Source organism: Pelobates fuscus, chromosome 3, assembly GCF_036172605.1.
Source record: "Pelobates fuscus isolate aPelFus1 chromosome 3, aPelFus1.pri, whole genome shotgun sequence".
Taxonomy (NCBI): domain Eukaryota; kingdom Metazoa; phylum Chordata; class Amphibia; order Anura; family Pelobatidae; genus Pelobates; species Pelobates fuscus.
In genome coordinates, this window is record NC_086319.1 from 199,662,109 (window position 1) to 199,677,314 (window position 15,206).

Sequence of the window (15,206 nt, forward strand, 5' to 3'; positions counted from 1 at the left end):
CATGTATCCATCACTGGTGCACCTCATCTCAACTAAAGATCCTTCCCGAACTGATCTCGGACAGACAGCCAACACTCATCATCACACTTCCGTTTGCTGCGGACACTCATCATTACACCTCAGCTTCTGCTCCTATTATACCTCCGCTTGCCGCGGGGCAAACACAGTTACATAGACCCCTTACACAATTCAAACAACTATGCAAGACTTGTGAACTACTGTACAAAGGGATCTCTGCTCTATACACTATGCTACTTACAGGATGTGAAGGACCGCCACCCGGGTTCACCTCGAAATGGGAGAGGGCTGTAGGGGAGACGCTTACTGAAAGCGAATGGGACAAAATTTACACTCTGACATATAAGTGCTCCATTAGCTCCAAGTACCAGGAGCTGAACTACAAGCTCTAAACACTCTGGTATCGGACGCCAGATGTCATACTCCACATGAACCCAGAGACCACATCGGTCTGCTGGCGCTACGGAGGAGAAGCGGGCACAAACCTCCACATCTGGTGTTCTTGCCCAGTGATCACCCCTTACTGGGCTATGGTACATGCTAAAACCTGTGAGATTACGAGCTCAGATCTCTCTCTACAACCTCTTCCGATGCTTCTACACCATACGACCAGTCCCATCACCTCATACAATAAGTCCCTAACTATCCACCTACTCACAGCAGCATCCCTAATCCCGACACTATGGAAACAGACAGGTGTGCCTACCTTCCAGCAATGGGCCGCCATAATATGGAGACCCCTACTGCAGACCCGAGAGGCCGCTCTGACAAAAGTGCCTTGACTTGGTACCCATGGGTGAACTATATCTCCAGGACTAGTCCCTGAAACACAAACCTTCCCTCATCCGGATGAGCCTGTCCTCCCAGCCAGAGGGCAACCCATGACAGAGCAGACAACTCACCTAGACCTCAATAGCAGGGGAGAGCCAGACCACCCACAAGACTATGCCACCCACTTTCTTTTCCCCCTGCCCCCCTTTGTTCTTTTTTCCCCTCTCTTTCTCTCTCTTTCCTACTCTCGTCCCTCTCTCTCTCTCTTACTCCATTTCCCTCTCTCTCTACACTTGCATCCTCTATATCTTCCCACAACCTTACCCCTCAAAGCCACCCTTCCCAGCTACCCCCTCCCTTTCCACCCACTCCACGCTACCCAACCAAACACCAATTTAAACAAAATTGCTCACCTACAGCCCAAATACAACTACCAGATGATTCCCGTAATGTATACCTTAAGACCAAAACAGAAGCACACAAAATATGGCTCAACTCAGATATGAAGCTCTGTAAAGCGCATCACTCACTGCATCCTTACATTACAACTGAAATAACAGTAAGACCACCAATGCATAATACATGTGACCAAAGTTATAACGTATGCTTTAAGTTCTTCCATTTCTATTTCTCTACTATGTGAAAAAAACAAAACTCAAATAAACAAACAAACAAAGAGACACCCAGAGGGGCTTGGTGGACAAATAAATACACAAAGGGGCTGGGTGCATGAGACAGACAGAGGGGCTGGGGGGTAAGAGACACACAAAGGGGCTTGAGGTGCAAAGAGACACAAAAAGAGGCTGAGGGAGAAAGAGACACACAGAGGTGTTGGTGGAGGGGAAAAAGAGACAAGCAAATGGGTTGGTTGAGAGGGCGACACACAAAGAGGCTGGGGGAAGAAAGAGACTTGCTGGTCTTGGCTTTGGTGCAAAATAGACTTGTGCCAGCCCTAGATAGAAAAATACGAATGCAAATGTTCTTTGCTGTTAAGTTAGTGTTTTGTTTAAGAGGAATAGAGATACTGATATAGAGTTCAAATACAGTGTGCACATTGTACATATGTACGTTTTAATAATTATGTATCTTTATACTCAAAGATAACGTGTGTCTCTCTGTGTGTGTGTGTGTATCTATAACTATCTATCTATAAATTTGTATCTCTATCTGTCTAGCTCAATATATATATTAAGCAATAAAGCAATATTTATAAAAAAAAAAAAAAAAAAATCAATCACTGGGATGAATGTAAATTTACCCATATAATTACTGTAAAAAAACAACAACATTCACCCTAAAAAATAAATGTATATCCTTCTCATAGACTTGCAACATATTCATTGTTTTTATCTACATTGCATTCACCCAAACAAACAGAAAATAAATATTACAATGTTTGCCAAGCAGTTGTTAGAAAAGTCTTCGAACAAAAAAGGCCAGCATCATATTGTGTTGTAAACGTGATTAACCACTTGTCCGATCCACCTTAGGAGTCCTAGTTTCACCCGTTATCCTCAGACACTTGAGGTTGCCATGCTTGTACATATACTAACAAAGAGACACATCTGTGACACCAGGAAAGTGGAATTCTGTTTAATGTTAGTAATATGTAACCCCCACTGTGTTGGAAAAACAAAGCAATTTATTCTAAACATTTTCTCACTTGTAACGCTCTTATGTTAAATTGCTGTATTATGTGTTCTTATGCAAAGTTCAACATGAGTTCCTTTTCATTACCTTTCTAAAATGACTTGTTTTGGTTCCTACTTCTGTGTATGGTTCTACTTGGTCAAATATTTGTCCATTCAGCTAAGGCAAGTATGTAAGAAGCACAAACAGAGAATGGGATACGGCTGTCTATGGAGGGAACATACAAAGAAAAAAACAATAGTGTGATACAGTATATACAGTGAATTGTGCGCTTAATTGGATGCACTCACGAGATAATAGAGATAGAAGAGCATTCAAGGTGCCTCCCCAGGAAATATGGGGGGATACTGGTATCCTTTGCCAATGTCGAGCAGCCAATGGGACACAGGACTCCAGGTGAGTAGTAGTAGAAAAATTCGAAATTTTATTCTTTTTTAAAAGGTGATACAACACCATAAAGATAAAATATAAAAGTGCAGCAATAGGTCCAACGCGTTTCGTTCAACACAGGAACTTCATCAGGGACCGCACAATAACAGAAATCACCAGCAGTATTGCAGATAGTAAAAAATACACATCCTACTCACCCTAACAATAATCACTATAAATAGGGCTAATCCCAAAGTCCCATTGGTCCAAGAAGTGGGGGTGTCTTCCAAACAGCTCTCCATTGGTCCAGGGAAGGTGTCCTCCAGCTGATTCAATTTTCGGCATTTTGGTGTTCAAAAAACGAGCGCGTTTGTTTCAAATGCCGGAACCGGAAGTGGACGTTTTCATTCACTTCCGCGTGTCACTTGCGTTCCACGTGCGTTCCACGTGCGTTCCAAGGGCAGTCCGCACATGCTCAGTGGATATTACATTATTATCTCAATCAGAAACATCCTCATACATTGAAAACTAACACCAAAAGGCTTAAAACATGATTAAAAGTGCAATAAATCTCTAGAAGGAGAGAGAGATGAATTCGTATATAATGTACAAACATCATTAATTACTTGAATAAATTTCAAATTATAATATAGCAAATTTTCGTGATTTAACCCCATTGTATGGTATCTGCAGGTCTGTTAAAGTTACAAACACCTACTCTGCAGATCTATTTAAAGTGACATACCCTTCATAAATCCGTTAGGGTCACAAGCCCTTACTCTAAGAAATTATTAACATAGTGGACTCCTTTAGGGTCCATTAAAGTTATAGACACCTTATCTACAAGTGTATTTAAAGAGATAGACTCCTTTGTGAATCCATAAAAGTGACCGGCACCAATTGGAATAAAAAAGTGAAAAACATAACCGGTAAAAAATGTTCCCTCAATACTATTAATTATAGATGGTAATAAATACCTAATCGGTACACATAACTGTATATAATAGTTATGTGTACCGATTAGGTATTTATTACCATCTATAATTAATAGTATTGAGGGAACATTTTTTACCGGTTATGTTTTTCACTTTTTTATTCCAATTGGTGCCGGTCACTTTTATGGATTCACAAAGGAGTCTATCTCTTTAAATACACTTGTAGATAAGGTGTCTATAACTTTAATGGACCCTAAAGGAGTCCACTATGTTAATAATTTCTTAGAGTAAGGGCTTGTGACCCTAACGGATTTATGAAGGGTATGTCACTTTAAATAGATCTGCAGAGTAGGTGTTTGTAACTTTAACAGACCTGCAGATACCATACAATGGGGTTAAATCACGAAAATTTGCTATATTATAATTTGAAATGTATTCAAGTAATTAATGATGTTTGTACATTATATACTAATTCATCTCTCTCTCCTTCTAGAGATTTATTGCACTTTTAATCATGTTTTAAGCCTTTTGGTGTTAGTTTTCAATGTATGAGGATGTTTCTGATTGAGATAATAATGTAATATCCACTGAGCATGTGCGGACTGCCCTTGGAACGCACGTGGAACGCAAGTGACACGCGGAAGTGAATGAAAACGTCCACTTCCGGTTCCGGCATTTGAAACAAACGCGCTCGTTTTTTGAACACCAAAATGCCGAAAATTGAATCAGCTGGAGGACACCTTCCCTGGACCAATGGAGAGCTGTTTGGAAGACACCCCCACTTCTTGGACCAATGGGACTTTGGGATTAGCCCTATTTATAGTGATTATTGTTAGGGTGAGTAGGATGTGTATTTTTTACTATCTGCAATACTGCTGGTGATTTCTTTTATTGTGCGGTCCCTGATGAAGTTCCTGTGTTGAACGAAACACGTTGGACCTATTGCTGCACTTTTATATTTTATCTTTATGGTGTTGTATCACCTTTTAAAAAAGAATACAATTTCGAATTTTTCTACTACTACTCACCTGGAGTCCTGTGTCCCATTGGCTGCTCGACATTGGCAAAGGATACCAGTATCCCCCCATATTTCCTGGGGAGGCACCTTGAATGCTCTTCTATCTCTATTATCTCGTGAGTGCATCCAATTAAGCGCACAATTCACTGTATATACTGTATCACACTATTGTTTTTTTCTTTGTATGTTCCCTCCATAGACTGTACAGCCGTATCCCATTCTCTGTTTGTGGTTCTATACATATATTACAATCGTTTTGGGTGGATAACGATCTTGGGAGGCTACAGATTTATTGGAAGTTAAGTAATTTATATATTATCTAACACTCTCTACGGTGTTGTTTTGTTTTGGAAGTATGTAAGATGGTAAGATAAATGTGTGGGAAATTTTGTTAAATTGCTCATTGTGTCTAGCACAAATACATGACAACAGGAATGTATGGTGTACAAGTTGTACCGTTGTGGATTAAGGAAGACTAGTAACTGAAAGAAGAAATAGGCACTGACTATGTAGAGATAGGTAGTAAAATTATACACAGGAAAAAAGAAGTTAGTAAAAAGAGACAATAGGCAAAAAGAGTTGTGAGGGGAAGCTTGCAACTGCTGTTAATAATGTAAGCGGTTATCATATAACAATAACCATAAACAAATCCCTTCACTAAATATTTCCCTGTTTGTGTGTGTGTGTGTGTGTGTACATATGTATGTATGTATGTGTGTATATACATATTTTTAAATATATATTTATATGTATATTTGTGGTCGGGTACAATAAGCCGAGTTATGTTAGTGGTGCACAAGTCGGTTGTGGTGTGCCGAAACAGACATTCGGGTAGGCCTGTAAAAAGAGGGCCCACCAATTTAAATGGCTTGATTGGGTGGGGTGAACCGACAGTCTCAGCCCAGAAGAAGGGGCGAACTGTGTATTTATAGCAATATCCCCTCTCACAAATACAGAATCCGCCCACATGCTCAGCCTTTCCATTTGTGGTCGGGTACAATAAGCCGAGTTATGTTAGTGGTGCACAAGTTGGTTGTGGTGTGCCGAAACAGACATTTGGGTAGGCCTGTAAAAGGAGGGCAAAATGTTAATTGTTTAACATTTTAACACGTGTCTATATCACGCAATCAATACTTTACATTTTATCAACATTTATAACCATACCTGAAAGAGAAAATATGTTAGTGGGAGATACTCTATAACACCAAGAAACTGGCTGACCCATGTAATGCCAAGTGGCAAAACAATTAAGCTAAATTGGTGATTTGGGAACCTAACTAGTTGCCAAGTGGTGATGAGAGACTCTGTTGGGTATGTTTGTCACCAAGTGTTGTGGCAGGGTGTTGGCCTCTCGTGAGGATTGAAAAGAGTCAAAATAAGTTGGCCGTGACAGGTGAGGCCCTAACTGCTTTTGCCAAAAGGGCGGAGATGCGAGGCAGTAACTATGATTTGGCTCTAGGGGCAAATACTTCCATAGTTGAGGATGGTTGGCTTCGCAAGACAACTATATAATGGCACAAGAAGCTGAAAACTACCTATGGCTACTTAGAGTACCCTAACAACCAGACCAAGCTAAAGATAAGTTATGTAGAGCGAGTGGTCGTTGGAAGAAGGGAGGTAGTATCGTAAAGCCAATCACTTATGTGGTGACTTGAAAAACGTAAATGCAAAACAATAAATGTGGCATGAACAGACATACACCTGGCAGAAAAATGAAAGCTATGCTAGAAGTTGATGGTAAGAATAGGTAAATAGAAAGTTGAGGGCAAAATAAAATGTTTACAGAGTTCCAAAACCGAAATTCAACCAGAGACAGAGACCCAAGAACTTAGTTTTCATAATTCAGAACTACGACACCAACACTAATGTAAAGTAAGTGCAATGAGCCCAGGACACAAAATACTCTATTAATATCTGTTACCAAACTAACCAAAGGAAATTGAACAGTGTAATTTATTACTCAGTTAACCATACATGCAAAAGTACCCCCAGATATGCAATGGTCGGTATAAAAGTATACCTGGTGAGACTTGGCATAATGATATAGGCCATTAAGGAGGTGACCAGAATAATTGAACAACAAGACCCCTGTGAAGTATATGTCAAGAGGTGAGGGTACAGTTCACAAATAATTGAGAATAACCAACCACAAGTTTGGAGCAAGTAGAGATAGTGACAGAAAGGTATAATATAAAACATAACAGTGCAGACATGTGGAGTAACTGAAAATTAACAGTTTACATCAAAAGCTGGTACCTGATACCAGATTGTACTGAATCTAGGCATGAGTTCCCACTGCACATACTTCCACTAGAAGGACCTGAACAATGTATGAAAAAGAACACCCTGAGAAATAACCAACCATTACATGTAATCAAATCCCATAGCGTACTGCAGGAAGCGAAATACCAGAACTAGCAATTGTCTTAAAGTGGAAGTATTAAACAGTTAAAATAGTGACAGACCAAAGAGGCCTTGATATGTTAAATGCATAGTGATAGGTTTCAGGTTCTCGGGAGTGTGCCGAGAGAGGGCTGTATGGAAAAGATTTGCGTGGCCCTAACGAGGCCATGTGTAATATTGGAATGAAGTATGAAAGGTTGTATTTCTTTGACCCTCGTATATCAGGAAATTGACATATGTAATTGCCCAAATGAGGGGCCGAAATTGTTGTAGTGCCCGAGGAGAGCCATGTGTAAACGTATGGAGTCAAGGCTTAGTGAGGGCCATGTGTAGAGGTATTGTAGCCGAAGGCAGAGTGCTCAATGTTAGTCCTGAGCTGCTGGATGGAGAAATAGAGCTGGATGAGGGGAACGGATGTATGGAACAAACAAAAGAAAGATAAGCATACCAAGGTGCAGGTGTTGTGAAATGGCCAATAGTGAAGCAGTAGTGTTTCATCCAGTCCATTTTTAAAGGTAGGAATAGGTGGCCACACTGTCCAGAAGGATTGCCACTGTTGAGGGAGAAGTAGACACCACAAATCTGCCACGGATGCAGCTCTCAGCACAGTACAAAAGAGAAACACTGACATGCTCCACGGCATGGCCAACCTGGAAGATGGGTTTAAGGCCAAGAATGTGAGACTAAGAGGGGTTCCTGAAATGGTCACCATAAAGAAATACCCCACTTTATTTGTAGGCTTATGGCCTCACTCCTACCCCCAAAGCAGATGAAGTTAGTAGTGATGAACTATTGCTTTTGTTTACCAAAGGCCCCAAAGGAGACACCCAAGGACATTCTTATAAAATTTGTTCGGGATTCGGACAGAGGGATTGTCATGGGGGCAACCAAGGGTACACCTACCACAGCATTCGAAGGCAACTTACCTTTTACCGTGACATGTCCCGTCACACCACCAGATCCTTTATTTACTTATATTTTTTGTCTCTTGTTATCAAAAATAATTTGCTGCACATTTTGACATGCACCATGTACCTAAATCTGTAATGTTATACTGTGGACTCTACGATGTCCAAACAAGTCTTATGTAACTGTTTATAGCACGACAAAAATAAAAAATGTCAAAAATAAAAATAAAAAAAGACCTACATGTGGAATGCTTAGAAAGATGATAAACACTTATGCATACACAGCTGGCATGGAAGAATTGGGTTAAAAGCAACAGCAAATGCTCGAACAATGGTACAATATCTCAGTAATATCAACATCAGCTATAACTTCATGCTTAAGCTGAACATGACTGAATGAGGTTTACGTAATGCATTATTTGAAGACACTACAAATAAGACAGTAAAAGTAATCACAATACTTCGGCCGGCCTAATATGATCGACACGGGTTCGTGCAACCGATAAAACGAGCGGCCTGAGTGGGCCGAATTGTTAACCATGTCTAAAAAGTGGATGCGGTTGTACTTTATAAGGAAAACCTGCGCGGTCGAATGCGGACCGAATTTATGGAAGGTAGAAAATTGATGTGCTTGAGTGTTCGAATGAGGCCATAGCAGACAATAAATCATAAAATGTAGTAATCGAATTGAAAGCCCATACCAGGTGGTAGAAGCCCTGTAGGGCACATTAAGACACTCCTAATGTAGGGCTTATTAAGACACCCTTGTTAATTGCTTATGACAGGTGAAAACTAAAAGGGGAAAACTCACTCAAAGGGGCACTCCAGACCCCCAAAGCACTTTAGTGTGTACTTTTTTAAAATGTTTTATTTATTTTGAAAAAGTGCAGTCTTCAGTACAAATTGACACCTCCATAAATCAATCCCCCCCCCAAACAGCAATAGTAAATAAAAAAACAACACATTTTTATGTATACATTTTATTATATTTCTAAGATATATTAAATAAATGTCATTACTTTTCCATGCTCCAATGTACAAAAATATCAAGATTATTAAGTAAAAAAATTAAACAAATAAACTAGACATTTAATAAAATTAAGCAATCTAATTCAATATAAGCATTTCACAATTATAGTTTGTATGGAGCAAGAGGAACCTGAGAGTAGGCATAGTATAGTAGAGTTTTTGTAATTCCAAAACATGTTTAAACTATTTGCAGGCTTCTTGTATATAAGGCCTAAAAAATAGATAAAATGGGGTTATGTATATAATGTTTTCTGTTCTGAAAAGTGGTGCAAACGTGGAAAAAGGTTAATGAAATGTTCTTGAATTGTTTAGGACCCACTAGGCCAGGGGTAGGCAACCTTTTAGCAGCACTGTGCCGATATAGGATTGTGATGTCCCGTAGCGTGCCGGTCCTATTTTTTTTTTTTTTTAATCAAGGTGTGTATGTTGCCGTATTCTGCTTGTGTTATTTTTACTGTAATTGCTTTGTATTGTTGTATTTGTGCGTATATGCAGGGCCTTCTTTAATAGTGACTGGACCCTGGGCAAAGCATTTGCTTAGGGCCCCCTGGACCCTGTCCCTCCTTCCCAGGCATGCAATCACGTCCTCCACCTCAACGCAGTGGCGGACCTAAAGTAGAGAGGTGCAAGAATATTTGGGGGTCTCCCTGTTGCACGGGTGATTAAAAGGTAGATCCCCATCTGTCGTGCAACTCCAGAAATGCATTGATAGCTGGGGCTCTACCATTTACCCATGTTTGCAGGTCTGTATTTAGCACTAAGCAGTTTTTGTTTTTGAATGTAAACAGGTTTTTGTATGGAATTTGTTTGTACGTGGTGTTGGCGTGATTGCAAGCATGTATTTGTGTAGTGTTGGTTTTTGAATGCAGGGGTGTATTTACATATAATTTTGGTGTGTAACACAGACATGTGTTTGTACGTAGTGTTGAGATTTGAATGCAGAGGTGTATTTGTGTGTAGTGTTGGTGTGTGAATGCTGAGATGTATGCACATATACACACACAGAGATATATACACACTGAAATGCGCGCACACACACACACTGACACACACAGAGACATACTGACACACACACAGACATGCTGACATACAAACATACTGACACACACACAGACATACTGACACACACACCCACAAAGACATGCTGACACACAAAGACATACTGACACACACAGATATGACACACATACATACAGACACACTAACAGACATATTGACACAGACATACACTTTAAAACCCACCCTCCAGTTTCCTACCTTTCCTGCTGGTGGTTGAAGGTGTTGGGAGTTGGGGTCTAGCGCTCTCGGCCAGCCCCCCTCCAATCTGCCTACTCTTCTTTCCCACGCGCTCCTCTCTTTGTGGGAGGAAGTGATGCGCGGCCGTCACTTCCTCCCAGCCTGCTGCCGAAAAGCAAGGGGCCCGCTCGTGCTGTTAAAGCGCCTCAGCGTGCGGCGGGCCCCTGCTGACAGAAGCCCACCAGGTCCTTTGTTCATGGGCCACCCGGTGGGCCTCCTTAGTGTGCAGATTACCGGCCAGAGGGTTAGAAATAGTTGAGGCCAGCAGGGCTCACGGTGCAGCTGCCCAGTTTGCCCCGCGTTAAAGATGGCCCTGCGTATATGAGCTATTATATTGTTTATGTTCATGAGTAGTTTATGGTATTGTGTATGATACATATGAATGTGGGCTGTGTATGGGGGCCGCTTGTGCAATTGTGTGTGTGTGTGGATGGATATGTCACAGTGTGTGTTTGGTAGTGTGTGGGGGCTTTTTGGGGTATTGCATGTGAGGTTGTGTGCATGTATGTGGATTGCTAGTGGTGTTTCGTTTGTGCGGATTGTGTGTTTGTTTGTGTGTGGGCTGTCCGTATTATTTGTATGAGGGCAGGGTTATTCTGCATTTCTGTGTATATCTAGCAGTGTGGGTGGCTTCCCTGGGTTCCAGTGGGGGCCAGGCTGGCCAGATACAGGTCAAGGACAGGAGCTGCAACAGCAGCTGCAGGCTGCTCTACTACAGTGTGGATTCCTATTCACAAGTGCTCTGAGATCACTACCTCTACGTGCTGCAATGCATAAATTGAGGATTGTCCTTCACCACCTTCTCGGATTAGCAGATATCTGAAGTTTTACTGGGACTCCTGATAGGCCAGAGCCTGTTTGGCTCTAGCAGCCTTTAGTGCCGTGCAAAGACACCTCGAGTGCCGTGCATGGCACTAGTGCCGTAGGTTGCCTACCCCTGCACTAGGCCATAGAAGTAGGGTGATGAGAGGGTAGACCGGAAAGAGTGTGAGAATTAAGGCTGGAGAGAGAGTGCAAGTACAGGGGATGCCATGATGGAGAGAGTGGAGAGTTGTTTTGATGAAGAGTTTACAAAGGGTACTGACATGGATTGAGGAGAAGAGGGTATGAAATTAACAGAAAGCATTGAGAGAATGATGGAGATGCATTAAACGAACATTTCAAGCTTGATTATGGTGCCAGGAATACCCTCCCAGAGTAGTTAAACATTTTTTTAAATGGTTTGACAACTTACTTGGGGTCTGCTGGGTGCCTATTGCCACCTTCTGTGTACCCTGAGTCAGGTGAGCACACTCAGACACTGGGAATGCCTGCATTGCCAAACTTAGTTTAGTGCAAGAGCTTTGTGGTAGCAGAAGGGGTGTATATGGGTATATGGCAGACCCCAAGTAAGATCTCAAACTGTTCTTCGATCCCTTGACTACTTATCTTGGAGGACACTGGTGCACTAGTAGTTATGGGGTTTGGAGTGTTCCTGGAATGTTAAAGGTGACCATGACCATATCATGGCATACAAAGATTGTTTGTCTCTTCATTTATACTTTTTAGTTTTTCTTTGTAAGCTATAAGCTAATTTAAGATCAAAATATCTATTTTTGTTGTCTTGTGCCAAATGCCAAAAATACATTGGTCGTTATTTGGGATATTTTGCAATCATGCCATATAATGTGATGACCAAACACACATCTAACAGCAAACAGATAAACAATAAGATTCAGAGATTCATTCATAACACAGTTTAAAACTAAATTATTTGGGGTTTTTTTCCAACAGGAAGAAGGACATACTAAAGGGGATTTAAACCGTGAAGAAGACCACAGAAAATGTATCTTTATTTAGTAACAGGTAATGTACCTTTTATTCTCCCCCTGTGCCTCTATAAAATATATAAATGTATTTTGGTTTTAAGATTGAGTAAATTTTTTTATACATAGAATATTACAAAACAATCTGATAAGTCAGTGATCTCTTGAGGGTCAGTCCATTTCAGAGTGATAGTTATAGGGATAAGAGCCCAATGGAAGTGATATATTCCTATATAGTGGCATTGTAGATGCTGATTAAAATACTGGATGAGAAGAGTTCAGTTGAACCAGTAGTCTGTATTAGGCCAACAGTGAGACTAGCCACCGTTCTATTCATCTGAATATTCACTTAAGGGAGAATTGTTGGGAAATCACAAATAATTTAAAGTGAATTTCACATATAAGGCAAAAATAGCCTAGTTGGAAAAAAAATCTCAGTTTATCTAATGTGACCTTAATTTTTTCATTCGCTTTGAATTCCCTTCAGAGCCCCCTTTAGTATATAACCTTGTCAATTAATGGTATACCACAGCAGTGTTACACAAATATCCTACCACACCCAAAAAAGAATAGGAAAAGGATTGATTGATTTCTGTTCTTCTCAGTCCAAACATTTAGGCAGTGTCCAATCCACAACCCACAGTAGGCAGAGAAAAGAAGTCGATCTATAACTAAACCAAAAAACACATTAACCCCTTAAGGACCAAACTTCTGGAATAAAAGGGAATCATGACGTGTCACACACGTCATGTGTCCTTAAGGGGTTAAAGGAACACTATAGTCACCTAAATTACTTTAGCTAAATAAAGCAGTTTTAGTGTATAGATCATTCCCCTGCAATGTCACTGCTCAATTCACTGTCATTTAGGAGTTAAATCACTTTGTTTCTGTTTATGCAGCCCTAGCCACACCTCCCCTGGCTATGATTGACAGAGCCTGCATGAAAAAAAAACTGGTTTCACTTTCAAACAGATGTAATTTACCTTAAATAATTGTATCTCAATCTCTAAATTGAACTTTAATCACATACAGGAGGCTCTTGCAGGGTCTAGCAAGCTATTAACATAGCAGGGGATAAGAAAATCTTAATTAAACAGAACTTGCAATAAAGAAAGCCTAAATAGGGCTCTCTTTACAGGAAGTGTTTATGGAAGGCTGTGCAAGTCACATGCAGGGAGGTGTGACTAGGGTTCATAAACAAAGGGATTTAACTCCTAAATGGCAGAGGATTGAGCAGTGAGGCTGCATGGGCATGTTCTATACACCAAAACTGCTTCATTAAGCTAAAGTTGTTCAGGTGACTATAGTGTCCCTTTAATTGTTTTAAAACATCTTGTTATCTCAGAGAGAAGAAAAGGATGTTCAGTAATTCCTATGATAGATTTCATGCACATTTCTCTATTTGAAATAGTTTGTGGTTACTTGGTCATGATAATGTTTTCCATATAAACCTATTTTTGTAAATTCAAGTTATTTGTTGTTTTGATGTGTGCTTAATTATGTTTATGAGGACGAGCAATATGTTTTTATTTGTTACATCTTTCACCAAAAAGATAAGTTTTAGAACTGTCAGAACTAACAAGATTTATTATATTATTTTAACAAATATCTATTTGTGAGGTGTCAGATATAAATTTAAATGTAGAAAGCCACAACTCTTTATCCTGCAACTGGACAACCTCCATCTTAGCTCCCTGTCAATCACTGTTATAAGCTTTGTCCTTTACACAAACTATATGAAATGCACACTACTTGATTCATTGATGTATATTCCAGAGAAGTGAGAGTTCTCCTTTAACAACAATCTTGCAGCTTATACTTCAAAACCTGCAACTGTTGCTGGTTTCAATAAATATACAAATATGAACTTCAAATATGTGTGATTTTTCAAAAAGCCCCTACAACTTGTGGTCTCCTACACTGGTCGGAGGTTAGTGATGACTAATGTTTTCTGTCCTGGAAGTCATTTTCTGAGGGAAGCTGCTAATTTATGTCAGGTTCTCATCTGGCTGTTACATTGATGACATTGTTTTGAGATATGAATAAAGCATTTCAAAGCATAAGTTAGATGGAAAATCAATACTTGGCTTTGGACACATTAACTTTGTGAAACAGGAGCAAAAAGTAATGGTTAAAGTTCACCAAACCATTGACCATTGTTCATTCATGCAGGGCATCACCTTTTAAAATCTTTCATCTAAATCTCATTAATTGCTGGCACAGAATAGACTAACATGCATCACAAAATTCCAGGGGTTGGCAGAACGGGATCAGTTTGGAGCACAAGTCTACACTGGTAACTTAGTCTCCATTTGGGACCTAGGTATTTTTTTTTTTGAGGATAGTGCTGAAAATTTTCCATCACATATGTGCAGACATGTATGGTAACATCAGCAATGACTATATGTACATATGTAGAACTGGGTAGCGATCTGCGTGACGCTTGATTGTACATACAAGATTATCAAATGTGCCATCAACTGAGGCTGTAATTCAAGCAAAATGGACAACCCAGGCAACAATTTACAGTAATGAGTTTCAGTGCATGCATTACATATCCCGAGTCCCAGTCATCTAGTTCCATAAATATCAAAATGATTCCGTGCCACAACAGTCCACAATAGACATCTCAAATTCTGACCCCTCCTCTAGATTTTGCTGAACTACAAATCCTTTCACTCTCTGGCCATCTATTGAATTCAGAGAATTCTTGAAGTTGTAGGCCATCAACATCTGAGGGGCCAGTGTCCGAGACCCCTGGTCTAGATGGTGCAATTTAACACAGAAAAATGATCTGACCAGGAAGTTAGATGTTTTTGGTTATATATTCCAGTGCGATTATATACAAAACTTAAACATGGGGTTTAATATAAATATTTTCTTTTATTATATTGTTCTTCTTTGCCAGTTAACCCATGCAGGCCATTATAGAGCTGGCTTAAAAGCTGTCTTAAATGCCGTTTGGGCGACATAGCACACCCTAATGTTTTAACTCTCCCTGTGG

At 40.1% G+C, this 15,206-nt stretch overlaps 1 protein-coding gene across 1 annotated transcript in view; it reads left to right on the top strand.

Annotated features, from left to right (window-relative positions):
- Positions 1 to 15,206, top strand: part of PDGFRB (platelet derived growth factor receptor beta) — a 145,305-nt gene that overhangs the window by 40,388 nt on the left and 89,711 nt on the right. Inside the window, exon 2 of the mRNA XM_063447897.1 lies at positions 12,171 to 12,242. Within this exon, the coding sequence (XP_063303967.1) occupies positions 12,221 to 12,242 (22 nt within the window). The 5' untranslated portion in view covers positions 12,171 to 12,220. The remainder of the gene's footprint in view (positions 1 to 12,170; positions 12,243 to 15,206) is intronic.